Here is a 19,328-nt window from a genome sequence, read left to right as displayed (position 1 = left end):
CATAGCTTAAGTCAAATAATAGTTTATTGTATAGAAAAGATCCTAATACTTAGGATCTAGTGTAATCATCATCCTGTACATGGTATCTATATAAATGAGCATGAAAACCACAGCGTATTTTTGAGGCAAGTTATAATTGTTTTCTCTAGCTAGAATAGGTTTTGAGATGTCCATGAAGTTCAAATTAGGGCAACTCTTACACACATGTGACCCTTGTTATACAGTAAAAGCTGATTAAAGAACATTAGCAAAACAAGAAGATGAGGGAAGGAAGAAATTAATGAAAAGATGGAAAAAAGTTATTTAGTTCCATGCATGTAAGATCTTTAAATAGAAGGAAGAACAAAAAGACCAAAACGTCCTTGTATGCAAGGTATGTGAATGAATTAACTTAATAAGTTAATAGATCTAAATGCAGTTTTCAAGGGAGGGACAGATCAGAATGAAACTATGAAATAAAACCTTCAATAGAAAAAGATACCTTTAAGGATGAAAATCAAAGAAAATAACAAACCATAAGTACTATATATTTTGCAGGTTACTCTAAATATAAATACACACCATCCCAATGACCTTAAACTTACAGGTAAAAGAAAATTATACAACTTAATATCAGAAAACAAATAAAAAAAAACGAAGAAGCTCAAACTTAATTAGAAACCTATAGTTTAGAGGTCTTTGAATTCACAAACTAATTATAAAGCCTACATTGAAGGCTTTAGTGTCCTCAACTGCTGTACCTCATGATCATGCTCATCCTCAGTATCAAGACTCTGTGGTCTATACTTGTACCTCATTGCAACAAATAGATACACTATGAAATTAATCAAACTCAATATAGAAAGCAGCCAGTAGAACAGTTCCAAATGATTCCTATTTATGTTGTTCCCAGCCAACCAGCCTCCACTTTTTGTCCCCGCTTTAGTTGCGTGGTTAACAATCTTCACCATGATACTACTCATGAAATACCCGATTGCCATTGAGCTCCAAAGAAAGCAAGAAGAAATTGATTTGATAGACTTTGGTGCTTGAGAGTAGAAAAACTCAAGTAGTCCCACATACGTGAACATATCAGCTATACCAAAAACAAAATATTGGAATGATAACCAGAAAACACTAATGGGGAGTGGTTGAAGCACAGGAATTGCGTCCAGCATGTTGTGGTCTTTAGCTACGTCTTTTCGTTTCACTTCCATGATCCCTGCGATTGCCATGGATACTGAAGAGAGGATAAGACCTACTCCTACTCTTTGCAAGTAAGTTATCCCTGTAGGGATTCCAGTAAATTTGCGTAGTAATGGTACAATGATTTTGTCATAAATTGGAATTAAAACAACTAGGAAAGCTACAGGAATAATTGGGAGGGATGCTGGTGGCATATTAAACGATTTTGTGAGCTTGATGTCCATGGTGACTCCTTGTTGAACTGAGAACGTTTGGAGTTGCGCTAAGCAAAGTGTCATAATAATGCTACACAAGAATACTGGAATCATTGCTAGTAAGATTTTCGCATTTTCAACTTGTGTAACTCTGCAAAGCTTCCATGGACTTGAACCTGTGTTGTCAGATCGGATCGCTGCTTTATCTAGCCACCTACGTAATGAAAACCACTAATCATTTAGCTGAAAACTGAAGTAAGATCAAAACAATTAAAGAAATTAGATGCAAATTAAACTTAATTAACCTGTAAACATCTCTGTGAGGTAAGAATTCTTCATGAAGGCCAGCTTCTTTGTCCATTGGGATTTCATATAGTTCAGAAGGATCCTCAGGAAGTTGAAGGTTACTATTTCTAATCGCTGCAACATAAACCTGAAAAGTAAAACAAGATTAGGATTAATAAACGAATATATATAAGAGTTACAATGAATTAATCCTCCTAAAGTTCCGAAGAAACCTGTATGATTTCAGTAATGGCACTGCTTCCTTGCACAACATATATACGATACCACGGTAATCCACAAATCAAGATGATCCCACCCACGAACATGGCAATCATAGAAAGCCCGAATCCATAGTCAAAACCTTTGTTGTCTTGAACCCAAACAAAGCAAGTTAAGCTAACTGAACCCCCCAATACAATAGCTAGAAGCAACCAGTTAAAGAAGGTTGACATCGTTGTAGCTTCTTTAGGATCTTTTTCTTCAAACTGGTCTGCGCCATGCGATGGCAATGCAGCTTTTACACCCGCAGCACCAACAGCCATCAGGTAGATCGCAGAGAACAGCATCACAGCGTTTCCTCCGCTAAGTTTCGCACAGTTTGACGTTGGCAGAAAGATGTTGCAAAGGGGTGGTTGAAATTTTGGATAGTGAGCTTGTAAAGTTAGGAGTGCAAGTCCCTAATCATCGATCAAGAAAACTAATTCATCAGTACATGAAATGTTTCTTGTATGTCTTTGATTTTCTATGATTGTATATTATATGCATGCTTAATTACCAGAAATTCTACAAATGCTGCGATAAGAACAGTTCTGAATCGGCCAATATAGGCATCAGCAAAAACAGCCATAAGGATGGAAAGAATATAACCAGTTCCCATGTAGTTGGTAAGATGGTTTGCTGCGTCGGCTATGTCATAATGCATCACCGAATTGAAATATGTCACCAAGTTCACTGCCAATGCGAAAGTTGCCATGTTTTCAAACGCAAATGTTGCTGCAACACAACTTCATGCATTAGTAACAACTTTATTAATTTATATATATACATACACGTTTATAAAGACAAGAATTTGATTTACCTAATATGGCAAACGCAGCTCGCATTCCTCCATGGTTGTTCTTTGTAGCAGTTCTTCCTTTCCAATCCACTTTACCTTCAATGAGCACATCTTTTTCCTGAAAATTTTAAAATAAATGAACACAAACGGATTAGAATGCGTTGAAAATATGAAAATAAACAAGAAAGTATATCTGAGAATTACAGTGTCCATGACAACTAGGGTTCTTGGGTTCCTGATCAGACTTTTACAAGAAAGAATCAGAAGTTATGAGAATGGTGGAAGAACAGTTTTGGACCCTATATATATAGAATATGTATGTTGTGCTGCTTCCTTCTATTAAAATCTGAGTGGCAAGGGCATCGAGGTAATTAACTAACTTATTTCATGTTTTTTTTCAGTAAACAATGTTATAATGTTTGAAAGACACTAATTAATTTGTTATGAAAATACAAATAGAGTAAAACAATTGACCTATTCATGATATGACGCGTGAGAAAACATACAAACTTCAAAAGGTTAACTTTTAATTTAGGTCTCCGATCCAAGTGTACAAGATTTTTACCATTTTTATTTTGTTTTCAGTGCACAGTATTTGAAAATTAAATCAAGATTTTCTTTATATAATCTCATGTCATCTTAGTTAGGAAAATTCTGTTTTTTAATAATGATTTTGATTTTCGAGGGGTTTCCATTTTACCAAAAGACATGTATACATATAGATTCAACAATATATTCATTAATTAATTAATTCCGTGAAAATGTATAGCTTTTATGATCTACTAAAACGCACATATCGGTTAATGTTCATTCCACATTACTTATTAGTTACTATATAAAACCCAAAACTAACAGCCAACGAATTACACTTTCAAGAATGATTCCATGATCATATGTGTTGACGTCACATCGACCCAGTTTTTCCCTTAATCATTCAGGCATTTAAATATTGAAAAAAAGCAGTTCGGCCGACTTGCAGAAAGCAACTGAGAGGTTCCAAACAAGGAGGCAAGAACATTTACAGGATTTCAACAGCGTCCTTAATCTTGTTCACATTCGTCATCATTTGTTTGTATTTTAGGGTGCTTCCCTTTGGAGTAGTGATAAACATTAAGGTTTAAACTAACCCAGATTATTATATTCTTCTTCTTGATTCAAATTAAGGCCTGTTATTTAAGTGACGTTGCATGAAAGCGAGCATGGCAGTTGCTTTCATGTTATGTTTCATTTGTTTAAAGACGCAAAAACAGTACCATGTTGAATATAAGATAGTTTACTACATCCAATGATACATCAGATGATTTAATCTCTTTATTAATTTGGAATTTGTTTTATTCCTAGGTCATCTCCAATGCATTGAATTTTCGTGAGTTTAATAGACTAACACATGTATATTCCACTAATTATATAACTTTATCTATTAAATTTTACATTCCATTAAACTCTATACAATTTAATAGATTGTCACATCATTTATCATTTTCTTTTTACTCGTTGTTACTTTTTTAAATAACTGACTAGCATGAAATTAAAAATTAAAAACTACAATTAAAATAAGTTAGTGCATATCTTGATTTTTTATTGACTTTTTTCAAAAGTGGTAAGATCCGGTGAATCGGAAACAATTAATTAAGAATAATTTTTTTTATGGAACAGACATATCAATATGTATGGATAATATTTTTCCTTCCACTTCCAGTTCCTATGTTAATAGGGTTGGGACTTCTTGTTTTTCCGACAGCAACAAAAAGTCTTCGTCGAGCTTATCGGCAAAAACGAATCAATTTAGGTAGTCCTTTGTGGCTGAAGTGGCGACTGGATCAACGCGTTATTGCTACAAGAGAAGTTCTCATAGAAATTCACTATGAATCTGTGGGGACCTATTATGAGATTTATGGACACTATCTAACAGTACGAAGTATTAAAAAAAGAAATTCTATATATATATATATATATATATATATATATATATATATATATATATATATATATATATATATATATATATGTGTGTGTGTGTGTGTGTGTGTGTGTGTGTATTTGAATCACTCTCACCTAAATTGCCCCATCTATCATCCTAAGGATAAGTTTGGTTTCAAACCCCGATTCGAACAGGAGGAGTATGCCTTGCTAATGTGCCTTGGATATGATCCACATCTCAAGGTCAGACGCCGATGAGCACATTGAACAATCCATATGGTTGATAACCCTCACAACCCAGGCACAACGACGCAATTATCAGGGGCGCGTTCTGCCCACTAAGCTAATAGCCCGTCGTACGAGCCCCCTAGGGGCCCACTATGCCAAAAGTGGGAGAAACCCTATCTCTCTCTTTCCTTTTTTCACCCCATGTCGCTAAACAGGGGGCATAGGGACGTAAAAAGGGATAATATTAATTAAAAATTACAAATTTGAAATAAAAAATTATATATATATATATATATATATATATATATATATATGTGTGTGTGTGTGTGTGTGTATATATGTGTGTGTATGAGGAGAGAGAGTATAGAGTTCAATGGGGACTGAACTCCCCATTCTATTGAATCCTAGTCATTTTTCCACAAGAGAGTTTTTGAGTTTAATTAGATTAAACTCTCTATTAAACTCTCATTGGAGATGACCTTAGACCATTTGCATTGCTTCTTTCAAATGTTTTGTAATGCCACTTGTACCGACTTTAATTGTCATCTACATACCACTTTTAACTTTTGAAAGTCGTGCAAAAAATTACGGCCCACATTTCTCAATAATTAATTATTACCTATTGTGAAATTTTGAAAGCTTTGCAAAAGAATAGTGGCCGACCAATTTTTTTTGCAAGAATTATAACAACGTAAATTTCAAACCAAGATTTTTCGTTTTTCATTTTCAAACACAATAAACACATGTCTCATTTCCCAAAAATCTCAAGTATCAACATTAACACATTTTATATCAAAAGTTGTTTATCACAAAATCCAGGATCCTCCAAAAACATGTCTCCAATGCGAGTGTGTGTACAATCAAGCCGGGGTCTTCCCGCGATCATCGGAAGTACCTGAAACACATAACACATAATACAGCTATAACTCAATAAGACCATCCGGTCTATGTGTTTCAGTGGGACCCTCCGGTCCTAACTCAGAAAGCTCATAATAACAATACCCATCATAAATCACAAAGACATAGTGCAGAATATCAGATGCACAGATAAGTACAATAAACATCTCAATCACACAAAGGTACCACTCATGGTAAGTATAGTGAGAAGACTTACCTTGCAAGAAATTGGCAAATCTCGATCTCAAATCACCGGTCTAGCCTCTGCCTAACATACACGACAATTATGCCTAATTAATCACAACTCTCAAGAGGCTACACTAACTCACAGGAGGGCAAAAGACCATTTTACCCCTCAATGGCCATAAATGTCCACAACTTGACCAAACCCTAAAAGTCAACTAAAAGTCAACGACAGGGAGTACGTTGCGCGTACCAACTCTCTACGCTGGGCGTACTCGGCTGCCATGCAGGCATCAGGGATGCACGACCCCTATGTTGCGCGTATTGGAATTATGCCCGATGTACGCTCCAGTTTCACCCTTCTCACTCATTTGGTCTTAACCAATTAAGACCTTGGCTCATATTACAGATCTAGACTCCCTAATAACTCTTAACCCATAAAGTCAGTGACTTTAAGCCTTTGCATGGCTGATATGGTCACAAACACACAAAATATTCACTCTTTTATCTCAAGAAGTTCATAACTCATGAATGGCTTGATTCCAACAACCAAGATTGGATTTTTATGACATTACACCACTATTTCACTCAAAAGGGGTTGGTCCTAGTCTCTGGAGCTCAAGATCTCATAAAGTCTCCATCTTTTTGGAACAAAACCCTAAAATACTCTACTATGAGGCTCATAACAAAAGAGTGGTAAATTTTGAAGCTTTTATACCTCTATATGGAGATCCCAACTCAGATATGCTCAGATCCAAGAGCTTGGACTCCCACTCCTTCTTCTCCAAAGCTTTCTCTTCTCTTCAAGAATAGACAAGAACTCTCAAAGGCTCACATATGCACTCATAAGCTCTAAAACGAGGGTTAGGACACACTTAGGGTTTGTTGTATGAGAGTGATGATGGGTTTTATACAAACAATCCTATGTGTGCATGCAACCCTAGAGTTGGATCTATGTTTTCACTATTAGTTATACAACTTTATGAACACAAAAAGAAACCAGGCATGCTAGTACTATTTTTGAAATCCACATAGAAGAATAGAATACATACCTTTTGTTGTTATATAGTAATAACAACTAGTTCCTTGAATCTCCTTAGCTTTGAAAGCAAGTACCACAAGTGTAGTACCTCTAATGGCTCACAAACACACTAGGTGAAAGGATGAATATGGGAGAGAGGAGAGAAGGGTATCTTGCCCTAGAATTCGTCCCTTTTAGGGTTTCCCAAAGCTTGGACGAAATCTTAGTGCCTTAAGGTGCTATTTATACTTAAGGCTAACTAGGGTTTCAAGGTGTAAACCCTAATCCCTTAGCTTAGGGCCTAAGCAAGTCCATGGACTCCTTTCCTTAAGCCCTTGTACGAAAACTCCTAGATCCTTCTAGGATTTTCGTTCAAGTCTTAATAAAGGTGATCCAATGGCCCAAAGCCTCAACTATTGAATAATTACAAAATAGCCTCTGCACTTTCAGTCAGTTCCTTTAATCCCAAAAGTAATTCTAAATTAAATTCTGATTAAATACTAATTAATAATATGATTCCGAATTAATATATTATTCATATAATATATTAACAAATCATATTTATACCCTAATTTATTATTCTTAACAATAAACCAGTCTCTCTCCTCAACAATCATCCTGTCTAGTCACCAGTGTGAAGGCAACCCAAAAGGACCATACTCACAATCGGTTCAAGTACATACCAAAATAGTTATGGACTTAGACACTAATCCAACAGTCTCCCACTTGGATAAGTCTAATAACTATTATGCATATGACTTCAGAACCTGATCAGCAATCATAGCTTTCAAAAGCCGCTGTCAACTCTAATCGTATCAGAAGCGTGTCCTTTAGATAAGGGATCATATATTCCTCCATTCTAGATATCGTATAGACATGATACATGGATTGAAATCATTCTCTCAGTCTATGTGTTGTTTCCCGATTTCCGATTTATGATGACCGACAACAGACTACAATTGAACACATCAAATTAGTCCTGGTTTAGCCAAGCGCTTAGGGTGTCATCACTAAATCATCGAGGGGCCCACATATATCACTTTTATCCCACTTTGGGAAAAAGGAACGGATAAACTTCGACTCAATTCTTGCTTGTATTCACTCATCGAATCACACACAACAATAAGTTTTATAACACCAAGTTACTCGTGCGTTTACTTATCATCAATGTGCACCCGACCAGCAAATAACAACTCACACGTCTCGCTTTCAAGAATATACAATATTATCGACTCACAATCACTCGTGATAAAATCCATGAAGTGATTCTTATGAGCGTGGGTTTAATCCAATGCTCAAAATCATATTCATAAGCACTCACGAACGTTGCAGCACACCTTTGCTACGTCTAATACACTTTAGACAATCTACAAACCAATTCATGACAGTCTTCATTCATACCTACTTCCAACATATGAACGACTGTGTACCATTCGAATAATTTGATTATTCTGAAATAATTAATTATTCAGGAAGTCAAAACATGCAAAGTGAAACACAAGAATAATACTAATCCTATATGGTCCCAAACCTTTGAGTATAAATAAAACACCTTTTATTTATCACCATATCGATTACTCATTATTTGTTGTTTCGGTTAATTAATTTATTACTTGAATTATTACTACAATTGTCCCATGCTCTTAGCATGCACACAATGTTTGCTTATGGTCCTTACTTTGTGAAATAGATCAAATGAACACATTTCAAATCATACTCATTTCACAACTCCCAATCCTTATCATAAGTATAAGAATATCAAATTCTTGTCACTTATAGAATATGCTAACATTTTATACGATGATCCTTTCGTAAAGTCATAGCTCAAAATCATCAAGACTTGGCATGTATCTATCATAAACAATTCTATAGATATGATGTCTCTCACTCAAAGTACATTCCTTTGAACATCCTTCTTGCATAAAAGTTTCTATTCTAGACATAGATTCTCAATATCCAACTCCCAATATGGAAACATTTCCATATTTGCCATATGACAACTCATTCTTAATAGAATCTTATCTATTCATAATAATGTCAATATGGTCCATCCAATACCATACTTCCAACTATTCACAAGCAGCCAATCTTCAGCGAACTTTGGATCGTCCTTTTATAGTTGTTTAATTATTTTAGTCAAAACCGATTCTAGTCCTTTTTCCCTCTTAATGTGCTAGACATTTGGAAAATTTTAGAATGCTCAAATATTATAGCATTTGCAATCGATCCTATACCCGAAGCATATGGGACACGATGCATAATGTCTTACATAAAGATATGATACTTTATCAATCTTCTGCCATAATATTTTACGTGTCACGTTCTCATAATTCGAACTATGAAGAGGGATGTCGTAATCATAATCGAAATTTGGGAACACACTGTGTATCCTTGACTAAATTTATTAACTTTCCACAATCTAAGCCTTTAGATTTGAAATGAAGCATAATATTCTCTCCCTTAATGATAGCAAAACAACTTTTCAACCCTTACGAGTTTGCAAAGTATACCTCTTGTTTTCTATAATTAATATTGTTAACTTGCAATACTTGCCATAATAATCATACAAGCATAACACTTATGCTCCCACTATCCTGGTGATTATTATCATATAAGCATAACACTTATGCTCCCACTAGCTTTGACATGTATTTAGAAAACAACTGAACTTCCAAAAAACAATACTTATTGAATTTCTGAAGTTCATATTTCTTGTACCAGATGCTTCGATAAGCCTTTATCTAAGCTTCTTAACCTTATACACCTTTGCCTTAGAAAGCTCACATGTGTGTCTAGAAAAATTCAGAACTTATGTTACTAAGTCCCAAATGTTCAGACTAATTGCCAAATCTCACAATTCGAACTATGAAGAGGGATGCTGTAATCATAATTGAATTTGAGAATACAATTTACACAACTGCTATCTACTTAAAATCTCTCTTAGTGAAAGCATTTCCTCACAATCATTTTCATGAAGGAGGGAAATCTTATGACACTTATATTTTATGGTGTATGTGTTCCTATCCATGTGAATTTTCCAAAAACAAAGTTTGCGACAAATCCAAACTCATATGGACTGAACTTTCTCAATCTTGATTTCTTGCCTTATGGTAACACAAGTGCCCACCATGTCTTCCAAGTAGTTTTGCAACTTATCCTTACATATGAATGTACTTTCCATCGATCAAGGTGCTTTGTCTTTATGCATTCAAATGAGAACTCATAGAACTCACATGCATAATTAACTCAATTGGAATGGCACAGAAACAAAATAATGTCAACACGATAGGTTATAAACCTCAAATTATGTGCTAGTGATGATTAATTAGGTTTATTCTTGATTTGTTCTCGAAACTTTTCAAGACCATCATAAGACTCCCACTGACTCCTTGACATATAAGGTTCTCTTGTCAAGAAACTTTTTCTTGATAAAAAAATATTCAAGAGTTAGTGTAGTTCTTATCAAGACAAAACACTTCACATAATTGGTCCTAGTTGGTCTTTGTCTTATCCAAGACAACACAACTTACTAATTTCAAATGTGCAAGAATAAGAAAACTTTTCCAAATTCCACATTTGTTGAGTGTTATAAACCTTCTTAAGATTTGTCACTCAATTCACAATCTTGGAGTATAACCCTAAGACTTGATATTGGGACAAAGTATGATTGACTTCTTGATTTTAACCATTTCCACAATTCTCGATTCCTCTTCTTAGACATACAGATGCACTAAGACTCACTTAGAGGATCAATTGAGATATGGTTCTTAATCATTAAGACTTATCATAAAACACAATAAAAGATACTCTCCCTTCTTCTTAGAATGGAGAAACTTTTATATTTCTGCCTTCTTGATTCTTCTTATTCGTTCTGCTATTCATTGAAACTCTTTCAATCAACTCAGAATTACACTTAATCTTATAAGTATAATCATACTTACTAAACTTTAGTAAATCATGACGAATATCTTTGTCACTCTTGTGGTGGAATTGATCAACACACAACCTAGTGTGATCGATCTCCTAGTCCTTCACTTGACACTTTGTCAAAGAATTAGTCTAACTTCCAAAATATGGAGTCTTTCATTCATCACACAACCAAGTTGTATGATTCCAAGTTTCTGTCCAATTGAAACTTGGGCGATGAGAAACTCTCCCTATTTGGTAAATTCTCGAGATTTCCACAAATAACCTAATTAAGAATCAAATCCATCATTGCTAATAATAGAAACCTTCAAACATCAATTTCTCATACACGCCATTGCAAGGATAAATAAATAATATAAAATCAAAATTTATTTTATTGTGGAAAAATTTGTCCTTACAATGCAATTCAACTGAAAACTATGTTAATACATATTTCTTAGCAATCTATTCTAACTCCTCGAAGTAGCTTAAGAATCTCATCTTCAAGGAATGCGATTAAAATCCATTTCTTCACGATTAGATTCAGCTCACTTCTTCCCTTAAGCTTCCTCTCTTTTCTTCGATCCTTCAAAACATCAAAATGTAATCTTATCACATCATGTATTAAGAATCTAGAATAGGAACTTAAAAGAGTTAGTTAATGGATTTTACCTGAAGTAGAGCCATACGTCTTGACTCTCTCATCTCTTAGATCTCTCAGGTAGTTAGGGCAACTTCGTCTCCAATGCCCCTTCTCTTGGGAATAAAAGCAAATGGACTCCTTTGGCACAACACATTGGACAATTATAGACTTAGTTATTTCTAGACTTCCGATGGTGCCCGTGTCCATTGCAGTTTGGGAGTTTGACTCACCAGACAAATTTGCCTGACCAGCACGCCAAATCATTGCTGATTCAGCAGCTATAAGCAAATAGGTGAGATTAATGAGGGTCACGTCGTGATCCATCATATAGTACTCTCTAACGAACTCACTATATGATTCAGGAAGTGACTGAAGAACCCAATCATCAGCCAACTCACTTGAAATCTTGAAAACCAACATCCTTAACCTATCAATGTGTGACTTCATCTCTAAGACGTGTACACACACAGGTTTCCCATCTTCGTGTTTACTTGTCAAAAGGGCTTGAGTGAGCTTGAACTTTGCAATCCTTCGAACTTGTGGGTTAGGGAGAACAATTGGAGGAGGTGGAGGAAGTGAAGCATGATCTCTTGTTCCTCGATCATATCGTGGAATATCATCTTCATTTGGAAAGCTTGTTCCATGGGATTTGGGAAGACCATGATTGTCATAACTAGACATCTACAAAACGGGAGAAAATTCAAGTTAAGTTGATTAGAATCCTTGATGTGACACCCAAAGGAAACATCGAGGCTAGGAACCAACACAATACTCTACAACCTAGAAGAGGGATGCCGTAATCTAGTTGCAGAATATTTGAAGGTAGGTAAATGACGATTTACCAGTTTCCACCATGAAAAACGAAAAGGAAATTTAAGTTTCAAATCTATTGAAAACTCCTAGATCTATTGAGATTCATTGAACTTTTCAATGGCATGTTTAAATCTCTATATGCCCCTCGATTTGTGACTGGGATGCCGAGGATCACAAAACAGGGTGTGAATAACCATGCAAACTTACATGGTGCCCCCAATGCTACAGTCACCTATTTGATGTGCCAGTTAACCACACACGCTCCACCGAACTATAAAAAACATTGAGTCGCCCTTTGCTACCTTTGCTTAGAACCATTTAGTGTGTCGGTTAACCACACACGCTCCACTAACGTCTTCGCAAGGGCACAAAGTGTAATTTCATGGAATTGCATCAATTCACTTTTGCCTAAAGTAACTAAGATTGGGAATTTTGTAAACATTTAGTTACTTTATAATTCATTATACTTTTAATGAGGAGAGGGTTTGCCCTATCCTACCCGTTCGGCTAACGACCCTCCACTAATCAAGGAAGCGGAGGGTGAGAGTGGACACCCATTAAACGGCCATGTTATAGGCCATAACCTTATACCCCCCTTATAGATCGGCTTCGTGAATGAGGCCTACTAACGGTAAGACTAGCAGTTTAAGTTATACATATATGATATTAGACTTTTAATGTTATATATAGTATAAGATGAATTTTACACTTTTAAAATACTAGGTGGTTTAATTTAATAAATTACACTTTTAATTTGATTAAATATAAACCATATGATTATGATTTTATTAACTCTCTTTTAATTATACTTTAAATTAACTTAACAAAACCATAAGGGTGTAATTTGAACTTTTCAAAACTACGGGTTTTAGAATTTAGACTTTCAAAATTAAACCTTTTAATCAAACAATTTAAATTCCAAAACTTGAGGGCAAGTTTTGAAACTTTTCAAAACATAAGCAAGAACAATCTAGATCAAATTACAAATAATAATAATTAACCAATTAATTAATAATTATCTAAATATGACCTAATTCAATTTCTTGCAAGATAATCTATCAAATAATTAAAATAAATCAAGTTTATCACATGAAGAAATGATTATCTAATTAATTTGACAATTATCTTTTATTTTGGTAAGGATATCTTTTAAATTAAACAATTAATTTAATCTAATCCCTTAAATCCCCTAGAATTAGAAATTATGGGATGGGATAAATCAAAATCTTTAATTACCAAATTTAAACATTTAAAGGATAATTACAAGATATGGCATTATCCAAATCCCTAAAATTTAGGATCTAATCTTGGGGAAGGAGGCAATTTCGAAATCCAAGGGTTGGATAACCCTAGATTTTGAAATCTTGGAGGCTAAGGAAAAGGTTTGGGAAACCCTAATCAAATTTCGAAAATCAGGGTTCAAGAACCCTAATTTTTTTTTTGAAAATTCATGCCTCCTAGGGTTTATTGGCCATAAAACCTAATATGTCAAGTTCATAAATTTGAATAAAGCTAATTGAAAACAAAAACCAATGGCTCTGATACCACTGATGGGTTTTATACAAACAATCATATGTGTGCATGCAACCCTAGAGTTGGATCTATGTTTTCACTATTAGTTATACAACTTTATGAACACAAAAGGAAACCTGGCATGCTAGTACTATTTTTGAAATCCACATAGAAGAATAGAATACATACCTTTTGTTGTTATATAGTAATATCAACTAGTTCCTTGAATCTCTTTAGCTTTGAAAGCAAGTACTACAAGTGTAGTACCTCTAATGGCTCACAAACAGTCAAACACACTAGGTGAAAGGATGAATATGGGAGAGGGGAGAGAAGGGTATCTTGCCCTAGAATTCGTCCCTTTTAGGGTTTCCCAAAGCTTGGACAAAATCTTAGTGCCTTAGGGTGCTATTTATACTTAAGGCTAACTAGGGTTTCAAGGTGTAAACCCTAATCCCTTAGCTTAGGGGCCTAAGCAAGTCCATGGACTCCTTTCCTTAAGCCCTTGTATGAAAACTCCTAGATCCTTCTAGGATTTTCGTTCAAGTCTTAATAAAGGTGATCCAATGGCCCAAAGCCTCAACTATTGAATAATTACAAAATAGCCTCTGCACTTTCAGTCAGTTCCTTTAATCCCAAAAGTAATTCTAAATTAAATTCTGATTAAATACTAATTAATAATATGATTCCGAATTAATATATTATTCATATAATATATTAACAAATCATATTTATACCCTAATTTATTATTCTTAACAATAAACCAGTCTCTCTCCTCAACAATCATCCTGTCTAGTCACCAGTGTGAAGGCAACACAAAAGGACCATGCTCACAATCGGGTCAAGTGCATACCAAAATAGTTTTGGACTTAGACACTAATCCAACAAGTGGTGTTTAGAAATGAGGCCATCATATCCTTTATACAGGGGACTCACCCTAAATTATGGTTTTCACTCTGGGCCTAGTACGCCCAGTGTACTAGGTGGCTTCCGCGTCATATGCATGCATATGAGTACGCTGAGCATACACTTGCGTACGTCCCGCGCAATCGTTCACCACCTTTTCTCGTAAAGGGACTAAAATGGATAAGTACTAAAACGACCAAGGGTTATGAGGTATACCTGGACTCGGGATGTTAAAATTCTCCCCCACTAGAATCAGACTTCGCCCTCGAAGTCATGCTCCAAAAATAACTTGGGATATTGCTCTTGCATCTCTGACTCTGGCTCCTAAGTCGACTCAGACCCTTTTCGATGTTACCACGGGACACGAACCAGGGGCACCTCTTTGTTCCTCAGAACCTTCACCTTTCGCTCCAAAATTGCGATCGGACTCTCAATGTAATTCAGGCTCGTATCCACCTAAATGTCCTTTAAGGGCACTTCCTCAACTGGGACATCTGGAAGGTGTTATGGATCTGACTCAACTCTGCAGGTAGCTCTAACCGGTATGCTACCTTACCCACTCTGGCGGTCACTCTGAAAGGACCAATGTATTGGGGCCCTATCTTGCCTCATTTCCCGAATCGAATCACCCCTTTCCAAGGGGATACCTTCAGGAGTACAAAATCTCTGACCTGGAACTCCAGTTCGGATCGCCGCATGTCTACATAACTCTTCTGGCGACTCTAGGCCGTCAGTAACCTCTGTCTAACCTGTTGAATCTGCTCAGTCGTGTTCATCATTATCTCAGTGCCACCCATCACTCGCTGCCCTACCTCTCCCCAACAAATGGAAGTCTGACACCTCCTCCCATAAATAAGCTCAAAGGGAGGCATACCAATACTCGAATGATGGTTGTTGTTGTAAGAAAACTCGGCCAAGGGCAAATAAGTGTCCCAACTTCCTCCAAAGTCCATAACACATACACGCAGCATGTCCTCAAGCGTCTGAGTTGTCCGCTGGCTCTGTCCGTCTGTCTGCGGATGGTATGCTGTACTGAAATGTAACCGGGTACCACCCAAGAAAGGGTCCCATGGACAAAAGAAGAAGAAGAATAGTTAGCGGAGGCATGGGTAGCGGCTTCCGAATATCTAATTGTAGGAGATAGTTAGGCTTACGGAAGTTTTTGGGAGAAAGTCCGAGCCATTTTCTACGGGTTAATGGAAAGTGAAACTCGATATATCGATCAAATTACGTCGAAATGGCGAGATATTTGACTAAAATGCACCGAGTTTGGAGGAATCTACAACAACCTCCCAAACATACGCAAAAGCGGCTCGAACGATTTTGATGTTTTCAAGGCGGCCATGGAGCAATTTGAAAAGGCAATGCCAACACGCAAAGTTTTTCCGTATATGAAACCGTGGGTAGAATTGAAAGACACTCCAAAATGGAAAAAGCAAACAGAAGGAACTTCGCAATCTTCCGGTTCAAAGCGTTTGAGAAACCCCGATGGAACCTCCCAACAATCGGGCGGCCGAACACACATCAACATCAACGGCGATCCGCTAGATCTTGAAAACGACCAACCTCTTCATTGGCCCATTGGAACAAATAAAGCAAAAAAAGCGGCTTCAAATTCTAGTGTTATGGATATGTTTGGCAATAAATTTGATCGATATGTGCAACTTCAAGAAACGAAGATTGAGGTGATGACTCGGATGGAGCAAAAAATGATTGAAGCACAAACATCATTTCAAGAGGCACAAGCGACAATCCAAAAAAATTGATATGGAAATCTTGAAAATGAAAGTGGACAACCTCAAGGGCGAAGACTTGGAACTTTTCATCGCGATGAAAGAGTCGGTTCGAGCCCGACGTAGGTGTATGGGGTACTTTATTTTATTTATGGTTGAAATTTTTAGTTTTTTTAATGTTTTTTTATTTTATTTTAAGTAATGTAATTTTTATTTTTATTGTTATTTTTATTTTTTTTATTTCAATTAATGTAGTTTAAATTTAATATAATTTGGTATTTTTAATGGAAAACTAGTATTAAAAAATGATTTTAATGTATTTTTGAATTAAATTTAAATAAAAAAATGAGATGAAGTGATGTGTTTAGTGGTAGGTATCCCTTAGTTAGTGGGATGTGGCACCACCACATATGTAATAGCAGGTATAACGGATGGTCTATGGGCGTATTCAGCAAAACTAGTTGGTAGCGGGTAGGTTGTATCAGGTAGCGGATAGTTTGTAGCTTGTAGCGTTTTGTTAAATGCTACATGAAGTAGCTTTTGGATTTGAAGCGTTTTGATTAAACTAAACGCTAGAAGCTTGTAGTGTCAAACGAGGTCTTTTGTTTTAAACGGAGCGTTTTGTCAAACGCTAGAAGCTAGAAAGCTCCCAAACGCTCTAAAACGCTCCGTGCCGAACACGCCCTATGTCAATATAAACACAATGACAATGCTTAATAGTCTCAACCTACAAATCTCCGACAGCCTATTGAACTTTTAGATAAATACAACAACAAATTTCTTCAACTTCTCTAAAAAACATTACATAAAACGGATATACATCTCTAAAAAAAGACTGTAACTCAAGCCAAAAAAACACATAATAAAATCCATATACATTATGTTTTTAAAAGATAAAAGGGACTTATCCATCCATTAAATAGAACCATGAATTGCAAACAGGTGAAGGTATTCGGCCCCCTTTCAATCCATTTAATATCCCCTCCCACTATTTGATTTGATGTTTATATATATATATATATATATATATATATATATATATATATATATATATATATATATATATATATATATATATATATATATATATATATATATACTAGTGAAGTTTTTAGGCCGTGCTAATCACGGCCCACAAAGGTCTTTGTAGGAAATTAGAAAAAAAAAACGGAAGTTTAGTGTTATAATAGACAATTAAATAAAAGTACATTGCTATTTCTCTTATTTACCGCTGATCGAAACAACCTTATTTCTTCACTTGCATTGCTTTGAGTTTTTTCTATCCTTTAACAATGACCATCATCAAGAGTCTGGAGAAACATATCACAAACATAAAAGAAATGTTATGACCAACTCTTTTTGTTAATTTCGTATATTGTCATTTCAAGTGCATGAATGGTAGAAGTACGCAATCTCCTGTAACATCCGGATTTTCAGGGTTATTATTGTGTAGGTTAATCTTTTGATTAAAAGAGAGACTCGACGAGTTGAGGATCCAACTCGCCGAGTCGAGTCGGGTTTCTCATGCGGATTTAATGAGTGGACTCGACGAGTCAAAGGAGGGACTCGCCGAGTAGGTGCTGGGCAGAGAAACCCTAATTTCTCGGGTTTGGGACCTATTTAAAGGTCCTTATGGCCTTCATTTGCGGCTACTACACCCTGAGAAAACATAGAGAGCAGAGAGGAAGCTTGTAGTGCAAGAGGAGGGCTAATTCATCATCCTTTGGAGTGTCTTAGCAAAGGGAAGGAAGGATTTTGAGTTGGGCTGTCTTGTGGGACTCAAATCTTCCATCATTTCATTCAGAGCTGCTGTGAGAGGTAAGGATTCATGCCCATCTTCGTTTGTTTAGTAGATTTCATGAATCTAGGGTTTCTTCATGCTTTATTTAGCTTGAATCTAGAGTATGAGAGGTCCCATGGTGAAATTATTCCTAGATCTGGACCTTAAGAGGTCCAGAGAGTCCCTTCCATTCTGCTTTATGCCTTTTCCTTGGAGTTATGAGCTAGGGTTGTCATGATATGAAGGATTTCACCAAAATAAGCATAGAGAGCCTTGCAGGTGTACCAAAATTCGACCTTTAGGTGGTTATTGGTCATAGGGAAGTCAAATCTATGGATTAGAGGAACGGATCTGACCTCAAAAGGTCAGATGAGTGTTGTCATGGGAGCAACTCGCCGAGTCCATAGGTAGACTCGACGAGTTGAGTCGGGGTTGCCCCGCGATTCGTTGCTGAGTAACTCGACGAGTAGATAGGGAACTCGTCGTTCCTGAGAGGTTCAAAAGGGATTCAGAGAACCAGCATGGACTCGCCGAGTCACTCGTGTGCACTCGACGAGTCTGGTCAAAGTTTGACCATTGACTAGAGTTGACTTCGTTGACTTTTAGGGTTCGGTCAACGATTGGTCTTATGAGCCATTAGAGGGGTAGAATGGTCTTTTACCCTTCTTAGAGGACTTATACAGGAGGATTAGCCTAGCCTTTAGAAGTTGTATTAATTATAGAAATTATTTATGTGATTAGGCGGAGGCTAGCACGGTATTTCAGAGTACGAGGTTTACGGAGTATCCGAGGTGAGTCTTCTCAATATTCTTTACCTAGAGTGGTAAATAGAGTTATATGACAGAGTATATTGTATGTTATTTATGTGATTGTGATGCACTGCATTATTTCTATGTGATTTATGCTGTGTATGTTCCAGAGTTTACAGAGTTAGAACCAGAAGGTTCACAGAGTTAGGACCAGAGGGTCCACAGAGTTAGGACCAGAGGGTCCATAGAGTTATAGCCTCGAGTGGCTAATATGTGTTATATGTGGTATTTTGGGGAACTCACTAAGTTTCGTGCCTAC

The 19,328-nt window shown here is 36.2% G+C and overlaps 1 protein-coding gene across 1 annotated transcript; it reads right to left on the bottom strand.

Moving 5' to 3' along the window:
• Nucleotides 1-557: 557 nt before the first annotated feature.
• Nucleotides 558-3,784, bottom strand: LOC111880671 (protein NRT1/ PTR FAMILY 4.5). Its single transcript, XM_023877087.3, has 7 exons — nucleotides 3,744-3,784; nucleotides 3,589-3,646; nucleotides 2,743-2,839; nucleotides 2,440-2,657; nucleotides 1,898-2,341; nucleotides 1,685-1,812; nucleotides 558-1,593 (listed from the first exon to the last, which is right to left on the bottom strand). Exons 1-7 carry the CDS (start codon nucleotides 3,782-3,784, stop codon nucleotides 705-707), a joined length of 1,875 nt encoding a protein of 624 aa, XP_023732855.1. The 3' UTR covers nucleotides 558-704.
• Between the last annotated feature and the right edge of the window lie 15,544 nt (nucleotides 3,785-19,328).

Source organism: Lactuca sativa, chromosome 7 (assembly GCF_002870075.4).
Source record: "Lactuca sativa cultivar Salinas chromosome 7, Lsat_Salinas_v11, whole genome shotgun sequence".
NCBI lineage: Eukaryota > Viridiplantae > Streptophyta > Magnoliopsida > Asterales > Asteraceae > Lactuca > Lactuca sativa.
The sequence above is the reverse complement of the archived record's forward strand: the minus strand, read 5'-3'. Positions and strand labels throughout refer to the sequence as shown.

Coding starts and splice junctions, on each gene's coding strand:
- LOC111880671 (XM_023877087.3), bottom strand. CDS start 3,784: ATGACGAATGTGAACAAGATTAAGGACGCTGTTGAAATCCT. Junction 3,647..3,743: donor AAGGACGCTGTTGAAATCCT/GTAAATGTTCTT, acceptor TGAATGATTAAG/GGAAAAACTGGGTCGATGTG. Junction 1,813..1,897: donor CCATTACTGAAATCATACAG/GTTTCTTCGGAA, acceptor TTTACTTTTCAG/GTTTATGTTGCAGCGATTAG.